The sequence below is a fragment of the Pipistrellus kuhlii genome, unplaced genomic scaffold (assembly GCF_014108245.1).
Source record: "Pipistrellus kuhlii isolate mPipKuh1 unplaced genomic scaffold, mPipKuh1.p scaffold_m20_p_3, whole genome shotgun sequence".
Classification (NCBI taxonomy): domain Eukaryota; kingdom Metazoa; phylum Chordata; class Mammalia; order Chiroptera; family Vespertilionidae; genus Pipistrellus; species Pipistrellus kuhlii.
The window spans coordinates 47,822,735-47,836,383 of record NW_023425529.1 but is presented as its reverse complement, the minus strand read 5'-3'; the positions used below and the strand labels follow the sequence as shown (position 1 = coordinate 47,836,383).

At 54.8% G+C, this 13,649-nt stretch overlaps 2 protein-coding genes and 1 long non-coding RNA gene across 9 annotated transcripts; 1 reads left to right on the top strand and 2 right to left on the bottom strand.

Moving 5' to 3' along the window:
- Window positions 1–140: 140 nt before the first annotated feature.
- Window positions 141–3,271, bottom strand: MYL6 (myosin light chain 6). Of its 6 annotated transcripts, XM_045588075.1 has the most exons (8): window positions 3,106–3,271; window positions 2,857–2,884; window positions 2,701–2,720; window positions 1,939–2,082; window positions 1,545–1,718; window positions 1,374–1,451; window positions 1,036–1,080; window positions 141–330 (listed from the first exon to the last, which is right to left on the bottom strand). In XM_045588075.1, the coding sequence occupies exons 1-7, from the start codon at window positions 3,254–3,256 to the stop codon at window positions 1,052–1,054; spliced, it is 624 nt and encodes a 207-aa protein (XP_045444031.1). In that variant the 5' UTR covers window positions 3,257–3,271; the 3' UTR covers window positions 141–330; window positions 1,036–1,051. The 6 variants fall into 6 exon arrangements, with proteins under 6 accessions (XP_045444031.1, XP_045444032.1, XP_036312862.1 ...); XM_045588076.1 differs by lacking the exon at window positions 1,036–1,080; XM_036456969.1 differs by lacking the exon at window positions 2,701–2,720 and having other exon boundaries at window positions 1,374–1,446; window positions 1,540–1,718; window positions 3,106–3,239.
- A 192-nt stretch (window positions 3,272–3,463) lies between these two features.
- On the bottom strand, window positions 3,464–8,076 carry MYL6B (myosin light chain 6B). Of its 2 annotated transcripts, XM_036456965.2 has the most exons (8): window positions 7,928–8,076; window positions 6,339–6,561; window positions 5,624–5,651; window positions 5,064–5,207; window positions 4,662–4,835; window positions 3,835–3,912; window positions 3,675–3,710; window positions 3,464–3,561 (listed from the first exon to the last, which is right to left on the bottom strand). In XM_036456965.2, exons 1-7 carry the CDS (start codon window positions 8,008–8,010, stop codon window positions 3,682–3,684), a joined length of 759 nt encoding a protein of 252 aa, XP_036312858.1. In that variant the 5' UTR covers window positions 8,011–8,076; the 3' UTR covers window positions 3,464–3,561; window positions 3,675–3,681. The 2 variants fall into 2 exon arrangements, with proteins under 2 accessions (XP_036312858.1, XP_036312857.1); XM_036456964.2 differs by lacking the exon at window positions 7,928–8,076 and having other exon boundaries at window positions 3,835–3,907; window positions 4,657–4,835; window positions 6,339–6,579.
- LOC118729441 lies at window positions 6,451–7,799 on the top strand. The gene is made up of 2 exons (XR_004991236.1): window positions 6,451–6,580; window positions 7,456–7,799. It is a non-coding gene; the product is annotated as an uncharacterized LOC118729441 (long non-coding RNA).
- Window positions 8,077–13,649: the final 5,573 nt, after the last annotated feature.

Here is a 13,649-nt window from a genome sequence, read left to right as displayed (position 1 = left end):
CAAGGGGCCTTTTTAGCAGCAATGAATGTGGTCAGCATTTCTTCAGTGAGGCCAGGGCTCCTACAGGCCCTCCCCAGCCCCTGGTCCATTGATCCTGGACTCTCCCCCCGTCACCCTGCTCAGGAAGTAAAATAACCACATTTAGGGCACAGAAAATGAGTTTATTTGGTGAATGCTGATGGCAAATGTCATCCAAGAGATACAAGCTGGGGAAGTGCTGTGACAGAACTCAGGAAGCCTTCGGGGCTAATACAGACTCACACAGGGGAAGGCACAGGCTCTGGGCACATTGGGAATGTCTTCAGCCATTCAGCACCATCCGGACGAGCTCTGTGGAAAGGAGAGAGTATAAACCGGGGGCAGGGCCCACGGGAGGGGACCACCGGGGGCCAGGAGACCATGAAGACCACAAAGGTGGCATATCAGAGACATGCCTGCAGCAACCAACCTTGGGGTCAGTTTGCAGAGGAGTCAGTCACCTTGAGTCTGAGCAGTTCTCTAGGCCCCCAGCTCCCCTCCCACGAGCTGTTAGTTCCCACCCCACCCTGAGCAGCAAGAACACAGCAGAGGCAGAAAAGTTCGTAGCTACACCTAAAGCTACTGTCAGCCACTGGCAGGAGAAGACAGAATTTTGGGTTAGGGTACCTCCAAGCTGCCCAGCAGAAGGAAGGGAAGAACTGTTCAGCTACAGCAGGCAACTGTTCAGCTACAATGGGGCAGGCAACCCACCCCCTGTGCCAACCACCGCTGCTCCAGGGCCAAAGGATCACCCTAAAGCAGGACGGGACAGGTGTCAGGGTTCCCGGCACCAGCACCCAAGGCCCTAGAAGTAGAACTTCAGGGCCCACTCTAGGAGGAGGTACCACACCCCCAGGCTGTCTTCCTCTGAGGACCCTCCCTTCCCCGGTCAGCTCCATGCAGAAACATGCCAGAAGTCAGATGGTAGTAGGGGCAGGGCAGGGGCCAGAGAGCAAGGTGGGGAAGAGAAACACTGGGGGGATCAACTAGAAAAGGGGAGGCTGGGAGGAGCCGTACCCGCCCCACGGGCCCGTCACCCCGACAGGATATGCCTCACAAATGCTGCAGGAAGGAAGAGACATTAATGGTGAAGACAAGACACACACATGGGGTGAGGGGGTCAGGCAGTGGGGACATAGACATTCCATTTACTTTACTTCCCATTCCTTCCCACCCTTCACACCACTTTCATTGCCCCTTCCTCTCCTGTCACACACCCCTGGCCTCCCACTCCTGGGCTGGGCAGGGCCCTGCCTCTTGCTGGGCACTTTTTGAAGCCCAAGTCCAGGGACAGGGAAAGCCCCAAACTGTACTTGTCCTGCCCCAAATGGCTGCTGCCTCCATTTGTCCCTCACCTTCATAGTTGATACAACCATTGCTGTCCTCGTGCCCTGCCACCAGCATCTCTACCTCTTCCTCTGTCATCTTCTCCCCTGCAGAGGGGAAGAAAGGGCATTGTGGGAACTTTCTGACCAGTGCAGCTGTCAGGGGGCTCCTCAGCTCAAGGAGAAAGGGCAGAGCCTCACCCAGTGTGACGAGAACATGCCGGATCTCAGCACCCATGACGGTGCCGTTCCCCTCCTTGTCGAACACCCGAAGGCCTTCGACGTAGTCCTCGTAGGTGCCCTGGTCCTTGTTCTTGGCCACCGTCTGCAGCATGGGCAGGAAGTGCTCAAAGTCCAGCACCTTCACGTTCATCTCTGCCGTAAAGGAGGCAGAAGGGAAGTCACACAAGTTCTCAGAACTGGGGGTGTCACAGGGTCACAACCAGACTGCTCCCACTCAAAGCAGCAGAAATCCCTGGGATTTGCAAGTTGAGACAAGACCTGCTTGAGTTTGGGACCTACTGAGACAAAGGAGGCGCTTAGCTGAAGACCTGGCCCCCTACCATACTGGGGCGTTGTTCTGGAGGACCCTCACCATCACTCTTGGGGTTCCCCAGGACTTTGAGCACCTCGGCGTTGGTGGGGTTCTGGCCCAGGGCCCGCATCACGTCCCCACACTGGCTGTACAGGATCTTGCCATCCCCTGTCCGGTCAAACAGCTGGAAGGCCTCCTTGAACTCTGAGGATTCAGATAAACATCAGCTCTGGGCATATGGGGGTTAAACCAAGCCCTCACGGTGTCCGTTGCCCATTCAACTTTAATCATGCTAAGGAAACCGGATATTTATCCCACTGTACACCCAGGTCCGCTGAGAGGGACAGACCCAGTGTCCGTTACTCCAACCCAGGTATCCCACGTCAAGACACAGCCTGCTCCCCCCCAGGCGGGAGTCACACCATCTACACACCCTCCCCCGCCGCCCGGCCCGCCCCGCCCCTCCCGGCGCCGGGCAGGAATGCGCCGCCGCCCAGGCCGCGCGGCCTTATAAGGAAGCGGGAGCGCGGCCGGGGCGGGGGTCATCGCGGCCGCTGCCCACCCTGCCCTTCGGCGGAAGTGCCCTCAGCAAACTCCCCTGCCCCGGTTTTCTGTCCCCATTTTTCACAAAGCAGCAGGTCACTCATTTTTAGCCCTCACAGTTCCAAGCGGGGGAGGGCAGGAGGGTCAGGGGGGGAAGAGGCAGAAGAAGCTGGTTAAGGTCTGAGGCGCCCAGGCAGCTTCACACACCCTCCCCGACATCCCCCCTCTCCCCCCAGCAGGCAGGCGGCTGTTCCACACGCCCACACACCTACAACTCACCCAGGGCGTGGGGCTCACATCTGGAGTGGAAGGAGAGGGAGGAGGAAGAGTGAGAAAGGAAAATGGAGGCTCCAGAGGGAGGGGCGGGAACCGGGGGGAGCCCCGGGGGCGCGAGGAGATGACAGGTGGGGCTCAGGCGGAGGGGTCGGCACCTACCTGCCGTCTGGTCCTCGGTGAAGTCGCACTGCTCGGAGAAGAGGGGGCGGTCAGCAGCGGAACTCCCGCCCGAGCTTCCAGCCCAGCCCGCACACAGCCCCGAGCTCCGCTCCCAGCCGGACAACACCCGCACTTCCGGCCCTCGGGTCCCCTTCGCCCCCCACCTCAGCCGCCTCCGCGCCTCCGCGTCCCCCCAACTCCCCGCCTCTCGCCCCAAACCCCGCTCATCCCCGCAGGCCCGGGCCCCACCATCTTGGCTGCCGAGCTCTGCGGGACCCGTTCCTGCGGTAATGGCTCCGGCTCCCGGCCCAGCCCTAGTCTTCGGACGGCCCGATGACGTCACCCGCGGGCCCAGCCAATGGGATTCCGGGCCTGCGCTTATGCAGATGACTCGCTGCATTAGTAATGAGGCGGGCGGGGCCGCCGCCGCCCCCTCCCCCGGAGCCCCGCCGGGGGCCCAGCAGCCGCCGTAGAGGGGAGCGGGGGCGCGCGGGGAATCTGCTCTTCCGAGCGGCGGGAAGACCGAGGATGACGATGGGGAAGAGGAGAGCCCTTGCTCCCCGCCCTCCCACCCCCACGTGTGAAGAAAGCAGCAGTCGGAGGCGAAGGGAGGAACCGTGTCTTTATTTTGAAACAATAGGTGGCCTCCTAGTGGTAGGAACATGCTTCCGCCTGCGGGAGGACCGGTGTCCGACCCCACGGCATCTGTGGAGAAACAGGAGAAGTTGCCAAACCCCAGCACTCATACGAGGAACAGGAAAGCGCAGCTCCCGGCTTCTGTGCCCAGGCGGAGGGGAGGGGCCGCGAGGAGGGCCTACCTGGAGCTCACACGCTGAGGATGTGCTTCAGGAAGGCTGCGGGGGGAGCGAGAGGGGCTTCAGAGCAGGCGGGGCCAGCCGGCCGACCCCAGATAACACAGGCCCCGGGCTGCCCACACCGCACACCGTGGCCTCCTCCCCTGTCCCTTCCGCCCCTCACCTTCATAGTTGATGCAGCCATTGCTGTCCTCATGTCCTGCTAGAACTGTCTCCACCTCCTCTTCAGTCATCTTCTCTCCTGAGCCCCAGACACAAGGTGTTAGCCGCTGTCTTCCCTCCCTGACCAACCAGGCCACCCTGTTCTGTGTGGAGCCTCCCCTCTTCCCACCCTGGAGCTGTGCCCGTAGCAAGAGAACGCCAAAGGAACCCTCTCCTTATGTAACGGTGATGCCGCCTTGGGTGTGCTTCTGCATCTTGCTTTCCATTTCCCTGCATCAGCACCAGGCGGAAGCTTTGACAATGAAATTAAGTTCCAGAGAGTTAAGAGAGAGTACCAGATCACAGAGAACCAGCATCTCTTCCAAAGGGGAATCTCAGGTCTCCCACCTCTCCCCTTCCCCTGCCCTTTTTAAAAAATATATATTTTATTGATTTTTTACAGAGAGGAAGGGATAGAGGTAGAAACATTTATGAGAGAGAAACATTGATCAGCTGCCTCCTGCACATCCCCTACCGGGGATGTGCCCGCAACCAAGGTACATGACCTTCACCGGAATCAAACCTGGGACCTTTCAGTCCACAGACCGATGCTCTATCCACTGAGCCAAACCGGTTTCAGCTCCCCTGCCCTTTGGGAGGCATCTGTGCCCCTTCTCACGTTAGCCTCTGCAGGAAGAAGTCCTTTGGGTTCTGCCCCCACCGCTCTGACCTTCTCAGTCTCCTGCCCATGACCTCCAGGGCCGTAATCCCTCCCTGGCTCCTCCTCCTCGGACCTTCTCTTTGGTCCACTCTCTCCCCTCCCCCCCACAGTTCCGGTCTGGGCCTCACCCAGGGTGGTGAGGACATGTCTGAGCTCCGCTCCCATGACCTTGCCGTTCCCTTCTTTGTCGAACACTCGGAGCCCCTCCAGGTAGTCTTCGTAGGTGCCTTGGTCGCGGTTCTTGGACACGGCCTGGAGCATGGGCAGGAAGGTCTCGAAGTCCACACGCCGGGACTTCAGCTCTGGAGGACGAGAGGTGAGGGAGAGGTCACTGTGGTGTCACCGAGGACCCAGCTCCCATCCCAGCCACCAAGGCTTTGACCCTGTTCCACGATCAGGATGTCTTTCTGCCCCTGGGTTGACAGTGTTTGAAGTCATGAGACCCACCTCAGCATCTTTTGTCACCTTACCAACACTCCTCTGTTCCATCACCAAACTGAAAACCCCCACTGTACCAGCGGTCCCCTCACCATCGCTCTTGGGGTTCCCCAGAATCTTGAGGACCTCGGCGTTGGTGGGGTTCTGGCCTAGGGCCCTCATCAAGTCTCCACACTGGCTGTACAGGATCTTGCCATCCCCCACTCGGTCAAACAACTCAAAGGCCTCCTTGAACTCTGAAGGATAGAGAGATGCCGGTGTTGACCAGGGGTCCCATCACCCCCAGACAGAGAAGAAGATCAGGAATGATGTGTTAGCGCTGGGCAGGACGGGGGGCGAGGGTGGGGGGTTTCACGGTCAGGACAGGAATAGGGGAAGAGAAAGAGAATCTGACCAGGGGCTTGGGTCTAGACTAGGGGTGTCGAACTCAATCAGAGAAGGGGCCAAAATCTAAAATCCAGCCTAAATCACGGGCCGAATGGTTTACTGAACAGTCATAAACTGTCATTGTGATGGAAACGCAGCGGAGTGCAGTGATGACAGCGCGGTGCGGGCCACATTGCAAGGCCTGGCGGGACGGATTTGGCCCGCGGGCCTTGTGTTTGACACATGTGGTCTAGACAGTGGGCTCAGGGGACCAGCTTCTCCTCACCCTCCAGCTGGTCCTTGTTAAACTGGATCTGTGGGAGAAAAGAGCAGGTGAGGAGGGGTCACAGGGCTCGTTCAATTCCTCCCAACCAACTGCCAGCGACTTCTGGGGAGGGGCGCCCAGCCACCTCAGTCCCATTCCCAGATCTGGACTTTGGGAGAATCCCAGAGGAGGAATTATCAGGGGGGAGGGTTTCCTAGGAGCAGGGTTAATCCCATGCCACCTGTTCCCCTCCCTCCACTGCCCTGCGCCCTGCATCCCTCACATAACTGGGGGCTGAACAAAAGCTAAATTTACTCCTGGCCCCCAGCTGTGATTGTCTAACAAGTCTGTCCTCTTTCGCCTCCCCTGCTGGGGTGCAGCGATGTGGCCTTTAGAGCTGGACAGTCAGCTCAACCCAGGCGGCAGCTCACTCCCTTCACCTTGAAACCGTCCTGGGAACCCAGATGTTCCCCATCTCCCAGCCCCTGCCACCAGCAGGTGAGTCAGGGTGTGTGTGCGGGTGTACGCACACACGTGTGTTACAGGTTAGTGGGGGGGACAACAAAGATACTAGCAGAGTCGTGAGCTCGGATGCTTCCGAAGGATGGGCCACGAGGAACCCCAGTATCATCCCAGTGCCCACTGATTCCTACCTTCTAGACACCTCCTCACTCCCGAGGCTGTCCCACCCTGGAACCACCCCCTCCACATTCGTTCTTCACTTCCCAGCACTCACCACCACTTTGGAGAGATCCATGGGGGGCTCCCAGGTTTTCTCGGGGCCTGAAGGGGCCGCTGCCGCTGGCTCAGCCTTGGACTTGGCTGGGGGAGCCCCCGCTGCCGGCTTGGGAGCAGTCTTGGCGAGAGGGGGTCCGGCTGGTTTCTTCACGGGAACATCCTTCTTGGGAGGCATGGTGTCGGGTGGCCAGAGGACAGTGTGCCGATGGGGGCACCCATCTCTGTTTAAATAGCCAGGGAGTCTGGGATGTTAAGGGGCGGGAGCAGAGGCAGGAAGCCAGTTGGCGGTGGGGAGGGTGAAACAGAGGAGAGATAGGCCGGCCTGCTCTCACTCCCCTGGCCTCCTGTGGCTCAGGACTCCTGCCCCAAGGTCTTCTCCCTCCTGTCTGCCCTGCCCCAAAGGCTGGCCAGAACAATGGCCCCTTTAGGGGCCATGGAAAAGGAAAGAAAAAACACAGAGACTGCCCAGAATGGAGGAATTAATCTCTCAGGGAGGACAGGATGCTTGCTAGTGACACTAGCAATAGGGGTGAAGCAAAGAAGGGAATCCAACAATTCCAGGCCCTCAACACCTTGACTCAGAGTAGCCCCTTTTTCTAGCAGCTTTAGACTCTTGGAAGATGAGGCAGAAGGGTGGGGGAGCTTGTGAACTGAAATAGTTCAGTGGAATCTGGGGGCAGAGAAAGGGTGAAAAAAACCAGCATCCTCACCACTCCCCTCTGACCATGGATGAGGAGGGGGCGTTAGCTGACCCCGAGCAGCCTAGTAATCCCCAATACTTGTAATTACTGTCTTCCTCCCTCCCAGCCCAGAACTGGAGCTGTGCACAATACAGAGAAAGGACAGTAATAGAAAACTGACTGTGACCCGCACCCACTGGCTCCGGTGCCATGCAGTTTTAGGGGTGGGGGTGGGGCAACCACCAGTTTGACACCCACCACTCACACTCCCAAGGAAGAAGCCCTTTCTTCACACCACCAGCCATTAAAATCAGACAAAGGTAGCGAGCCAGCTGAGTCTGCAGGGATTCCACGGGGGCACCCTGAGGGGAAGGGCAGGCTCTGACAGACAAAGGGCCTAAATTCTGAAATCTCTAATCCTAAAGGAGGTGGGAGGTCCTGTGGGCTCCAGGAGTACACACCCCTCTTTCGCTCCCCAACCGGAGAGATAACAAAAACCTCGGTGCAGGTGCCAGATTACAAGCCTCACTGGGGGCGCAGGAGAAGGGTGCAAGTCAGCGGCCTTAGGGAGAGGGGAGGGGTTGCTGGCTACTTTTGTTCTGGGGAGAAAGGGGTGGATTAGGTAGCTTTCTGAGGAAGAGAGTAGGGATTCCATTTAGGCCCGGTGGTTCAGAAAATAGCTGCTGTCTTCCACTTGCAAAAAACCAACAACAACAACAACAAAAACACCCAAAAAACGTCTGAAACGCAATACTGCAAATTGTCCCATTTCAGGAAAATCAGCATCATTTCTCTAGAATACATTACACACACACACACACACACACACACACACACACACACACACACACACACACACACGACTTAAGTAAAGGGGACAGTCCGTTCGCAGCCCTACAAAACTCACCCTGCAGGATCCAGGTGAGGGACGGAGGCGGGGCACTGGGCGGCCGCGGGCCCTGAGGGGTTAACTCCGCCGCCCCAGAGCATGCCGGGAGTTGTAGTCCGCGCGCCCGCGGGCTCTCGGAACCGCTGTTCTCGGGCTCGTTAAGGACGCTGGGGTGGTGACTTCCGGCCGGTGGCTGCGGTTAGTGACTCAAGTTCTTTGAGGCGAGGTTTCTGTCCCGGAACTGAAAGGCAGTGAGCCATGTACAGTCCTCACCCCTGACCCTAACACCGTGCGGGCCCCTCAGGGTGAGTCTCCGGGTGGTGCGGGCGGGGTGCAGCCGGCGGGAGGGGAGCTTGTGGGAGCACTGACCGCCCTGGCGAGAGCGGTGCGGCCTCTCCAGCTTCCGCTTCCCATTTAGTAGAGTGAACAGAGCCCCCTGAGTTGCTGTCTGACTTGAAACACTAACCCCAAAGTGCTTATGGAAGGGAAGGGGAGAGAGAAACATCAATGATGAAAGAGAATCATTGATCAGCCGCCTCCTGCACGCCCCCTACTGGGGATCGAGCCCACAACCCAGGCATGTGCCCCTGACAGCAATCCAACCTGAGACCCCTCAATCCCCAGGCTGACAGTGAGCCAAACCGGCCAGGGCAAAATGCTTTTATTTTAAATATATATTTTATTGATTTTTTACAGAGAGGAAGGGAGAGGGATAGAGAGTTATTATAGAAACATCCACCAGCTGCCTCCTGCACACCCCCTAATGGGGATGTGCCCACAACCAAGGTACATGCTTCTCACTGGAATCGAACCTGGGACCCTTCAGTCCGCAGGCTGACGCTCTATCCACCAAGCCAAACAGGCTAGGGCTTTTTATTTTTTTTATTATTTTTTTAATGAGGTGGTAGTTGGAAGTAAATGGTAAGATTTGGAATTAAGCCTGTCCCGGTCTCACGCAGTTGAAGGTTCTTCATACTGCAGCCGCCCATGCTCCAGCCACCCCGTGATAACCTCACGGGTCTCCTTGGAACTGAGGTCTGACTCTGACAGCTCTGACACCTCTGCCCAGGGACGGACAGCCCATCCCCCCAGACAAGTCCCAAAGGTCTCTGTGTTGGAAGGGAACCAGCCCGGCCAAGCCCCCCTTCACACACCGGATCAGGAACTTCCCTGGCAAGCATCTCCTGCTGGAGCCTGGGGCTGCCTGCTCATGCCAGTCAGCGGATGGAGGCAGGAGAGCTTGGGCGTAAGTTAACGTTCTGGGTAGTGGATGGTGTTTGTTAGTTGCAGAAAGCTTCTCAGAAGATCAGTAATGGGTTGTATAACAGAAGTAAGGATGAGGAGGAGTTAGCAACCATTCCTGGAGGCCTCCACAGAACAGCCCCTGCATGAGGGGCCAGGTTATCTGAGAGGCGTCGTAGGGGGTGCTAAAGAGTATGGGCTCAGCCCAGCCGGTGTGGCTCAGTGGTTGAGCACCCCCCTATGAACCAGGAGGTCACTGTTTGATTCCGGGTCAGGACACAACCGGGTTGCAGCCTTGCAGGCTCCATCCTCAGTGAGGGGCATGCAGTTGGCAGCAGATTAATGATTCTCTTGAATAATTGATGTTACTGTTTCTCCCTCCCTCTCCCTTCCTCTCTGAAATCCATAAAAAAACAAAAACAACAGCTAAAAGAACCCAGCGTGGGCTCAGACCAGCCTGCTTAGATTTGAATCCAGGTTCTGTCAGGTATTTACTGGCAACAGTCTAGCAAGTTTTGTTCTCTCTGTGCCTCAGTTCCCCCATCTGTGAAATCAGGATAAATCTACCCCATAGGGCGGTGGGGAGGATTAACTGTGCTAACATTTGTAAAACGCAATGGGCCTGGCACAGAGTAAGTAGTATATAAATGTTTAGTAAGTAGATTTCCTTTAATCTTCCCAGTATATGAGCTAGCTGGTGTTTGCTCCATTTACATCCGTAGACAGATGGGTGGTAAGAATGAGTACATTCCTCTTCCGTGTCTGAGCATGAGATTGTTTGGGGGAGGGCCACATCACAAGCGCCTTTTTGGGTCTTTCATCACTTCCACGGGAGTTATTTTATGTATGTGGTTTGTCTGATTCTCTTTTCTCCTCTTCCTTTCCTCAACCCATAGCCCTCTTTTGGCACTTTGCCGAGAAGAGGTCTTGGCACCATCTGATCTTCTAGCATTTTTGTCTTTTTTACAGAGAAATAGTGCAAAAGGGAGAGAGGAAGACACTTGGCAAATAAGGTTGGAGGACTAGCCTTCTTTCTGTGCTATCTGCCTTGTGCAAACGGAACTGAATATGGCCTTAACTGGCAGGGCTGATTTATGTGTATTGTGTGTGGGTTTTCTGTAACAAATGCCTGTCTTCTTTTCTTTCCCTACCTAGCGTGTGACTTGTACGCTCTTAGGGATTGCATATTTATTCTACTATTGGTCTCAGCATAAAATAATTAGGAAGGACATATCTTTAACAAGAAAAAGAAACATACATTTAAAATCCAACAGAACAGCCGAGACCGGTTTGGCTCAGTGGCTAGAGCGTCGGCTTGGGGACTGAAGGGTCCCGAGTTTGATTCCGATCAAGGGCATGTACCTTGGTTGCGGGCATATCCCCTATGGGGGGTGTGCAAAAGGCAGCTGATTGATGACTCTCTCTCATCGATGTTTCTAACTATCTCCCTTCCTCTCTGTACAAAATCAATAAAATATATATATATTTTTTAAAAATCCAACAGAACTATTTTTTGAATTATACAGTACTATAGATCTTCAGTAGCTTGAATAATTGTGGATTCACTTATATAACTTTGCTAACCCTTTAAACACTAGCTTACGTGTTAATATGTTTAGGTAAAGGGAACATTTATTTCCTAAGTAAATAGTGATAGATTCTCCCTTCGTCCAACTGATGGACAGACATAAACTCCACCTGCAGCCGGACAATCAGCACCTGCCAAATACCCTAAGCCCCCAATTCCTAAGTCCCTAGGTCCTTAATCATGGGCCTTATATGAAACCACCAATCAGCGTGTGCTGAGTGCCCTAAGCCCTGTCCCTTGTCCTCCCCTTAAAAAGTGCTTGTACACACACACACACACACACACACACACACACACACCCGCCCTCGTTCTCTTCCGCTCTCTTTCTCTGGAAGCAGCCGGCAGTAGTAATCTTCAATAAAGCCTGTGTCCTGGAATCCCAGTCTCTGCCCTTCTTTATTTCATCTTTCAAATAGGAGTTTGTTAAGAAAGATGTCTATAGCCTTGGAATTCTGGCCAGTAAATGCTGCTGGTGGCAACTCATAAAGGAAAGAAGAGGGAGGATAATGAGAATGTTTTACGATACACAGGTAGTTTATAAGGTCCTTTCCAAGTCCCATTTTTTTTTAAAATCAATCTTTATTGTTCAAATTATTACAAAGGTTCCTAATTTCTTCCCCCCTCCACCAGGTTCCCACCCCACCTTCCACCCCCTCCCCATCCCCCATTGTCCTCATCCATAGGTGCACAGTTTATGTTCAGTCTCTTCCTCCCTCCCTTTCCCCGATAGTAAATCCCTTTTCAGATAGTAAATCAGTTACTTAGCATTTTCTCATATCAATAATACCACCACATGCCCAATGATACATTTCACACAAAAGACATTTCCAAATAGGTCAACCAGCCTCATCCAGGCCCCACCCAAGGCACTCACAGATCAACACCCCAGCGCTATACTAACTCAACACATCCAGATCTAAGCCTTCATCACTTGATTCAGCAGACCCTCAAGTTCCCGCAAAAGTTTCCAGCCATGTCTGAGAGGCAGCCGTGGGGCAGGGGCAGGCGATGAGCGAGCTGTTCCGGGCCTGGCTGCTCCGGGCCTGGCCTCTGTTGCTCTGGTTCGTTCCACAACCAGCTGCTCCGGGTCTGGACACTGCCACTCCCAACCTAGTTGCTCTGGACTTGGCTGCTGCTGCTCCGGGCCCGGCCGCTCCAGGCCTGGCCGCTCCCAGCCTGGCAGCTGCTGCTCCGGGCCTGGCCGCACCCAACCCAGCTGCTCCGGGCCTGGCCGCACCCAGCCTGGCAGCCGCTGCTCCGGGCCTGGCCGCACCAGACCTGGCTGCTTCGGGCCTGGCCGCACCCAGCCTGGCAGCCGTTGCTCCGGGCCTGGCAGCACCCGACCCGGCTGCTCCGGGCCTGGCCACTCCCAGCCTGGCAGCCGCTGCTCCGGGCCTGGCCGCACCAGACCTCAAGTCCCATTTTTAAATATATATATTTTATTGATATTTTACAGAGAGGAACAGAGAGCCAAAAACATTGATCAGCTGCCTCCTGCACACCCCCTACAAGGGATTGTGCCCACAACCAAGGTACATGCCCTTGACCAGAATCAAACCTGGGACCCTTCAGTGCAAAGACCGACGCTCTATCCACTGAGCCAAACCAGTTTTGGCTGTTTTTATTGATTTTAGAAAGAGAGCGAGGGAGAGAGAGAAACATTAATCAGTTACCTCCTGCACATGCCCTGATTGGGGATTGAACCTGAAACCGGATATGTGTCCTGATCGAGAATAGAACCCGTGACCCTTTGGTGCACAGGACGACACTCCAACCAACTGAGCCATAGCCCATGGGTGTGCGTTTTTTGTGTGCTTTTAAAAAAAAATTTATTTTTTTATTTAAAAAATATATATATTTTATTGATTTTTCACAGAGAGGAAGGGGGAGAGAGAAAGAGAGCTAGAAACATCGATAAGAGATAAACATCGACCAGCCGCCTCCCGCACACCCCCCACTGGGGATGTGCCCACAACCAATGTACATGCCCTTGACTGGAATTGAATCTAGGACCCCTCAGTCTGCAAGCCGACGTTCTATTCACTGAGCCAAACCGGTTTCAGCAAATTTTTTTTATTTTTATTGGTTGATTTGAGAGAGGGGGGAAGAAGAAGAGACAGAAAAACATCAATTTGTTGTTCCACTTATTGGTTGCTGCTTTGGTGCCGTGACCGGGAATGGAACCTGGGATCTTGGTGCATCTGGACGATGCTCTAACCAGCTGAGCTACCTGGCCAGGGCAGGCCCATGTGTTCTGACAAACATTAAATCTTCACATTGGCCCACAAATGTCAGCTCGGTTTCACACACTCCTTGCCTGTACCAGTCACACCTCTGATTCAGCCACTCCTCATAGCTTGCAGATCTTTGCCTCTTTGCTCATGTTGTTTTCTCTGTCTTTTATGTCTCTGCTCCCTCTCCCCACCAACACACTCTGTTTCTAGGACCAAAGCACAGTGTCTGGCATGTATTGGGCCCTCAAATATCTGTAGACTGAATGGCTGAGTGAAAAGGAAAATTCCAGGAGGAACACCGATGCTAGTAAGTCAACAGGGAGATGGGTTGGGGATTTAAGAGGTTGAGAGTTCCCATGTATTGAACTCTTAGTTTTACCCTGAAGTAGAAGGTGAGGCGATTGCTTTGCTACGAGAGGAAGTAGAGGGAGGTGACTTGAGAAAGTAGGAAGGGTCTGAAGTAGGTACTATAAAGGACAGCAGACAGTTCACTGGGGACCATTCACAAATACTCACTTAATATTTACCAAGGGCCCTCAGAGGTTTGCCCATGATCTTGCTTAGCAGCATGGAGGGAGGGTGGTCGCAATGGGAGGTCATGAATTTGGTGCCAATCTACAGGCACCTTCCTCCAGCAGAACTCAGCTGTTTGTACGGTTAGAGAAGAGAGGCAGCT

Excerpts from the sequence above, each read along its gene's own strand:
- MYL6B (XM_036456965.2), bottom strand. The coding sequence starts at position 8,010 with ATGCTCTGGGGCGGCGGAGTTAACCCCTCAGGGCCCGCGGCCGCCCAG. Across the intron at positions 5,652-6,338 it reads TGGATCTCTCCAAAGTGGTG|ATCCAGTTTAACAAGGACCA; the intron begins GTGAGTGCTGGG and ends TTTCTCCCACAG. Across the intron at positions 3,913-4,661 it reads ACATGTCCTCACCACCCTGG|GAGAGAAGATGACTGAAGAG; the intron begins GTGAGGCCCAGA and ends TCTGGGGCTCAG.
- MYL6 (XM_045588075.1), bottom strand. The coding sequence starts at position 3,256 with ATGCAGCGAGTCATCTGCATAAGCGCAGGCCCGGAATCCCATTGGCTG. Across the intron at positions 1,719-1,938 it reads GGGGAACCCCAAGAGTGATG|AGATGAACGTGAAGGTGCTG; the intron begins GTGAGGGTCCTC and ends CCTTTACGGCAG. Across the intron at positions 1,081-1,373 it reads TGGTTGTATCAACTATGAAG|CATTTGTGAGGCATATCCTG; the intron begins GTGAGGGACAAA and ends TCCTTCCTGCAG.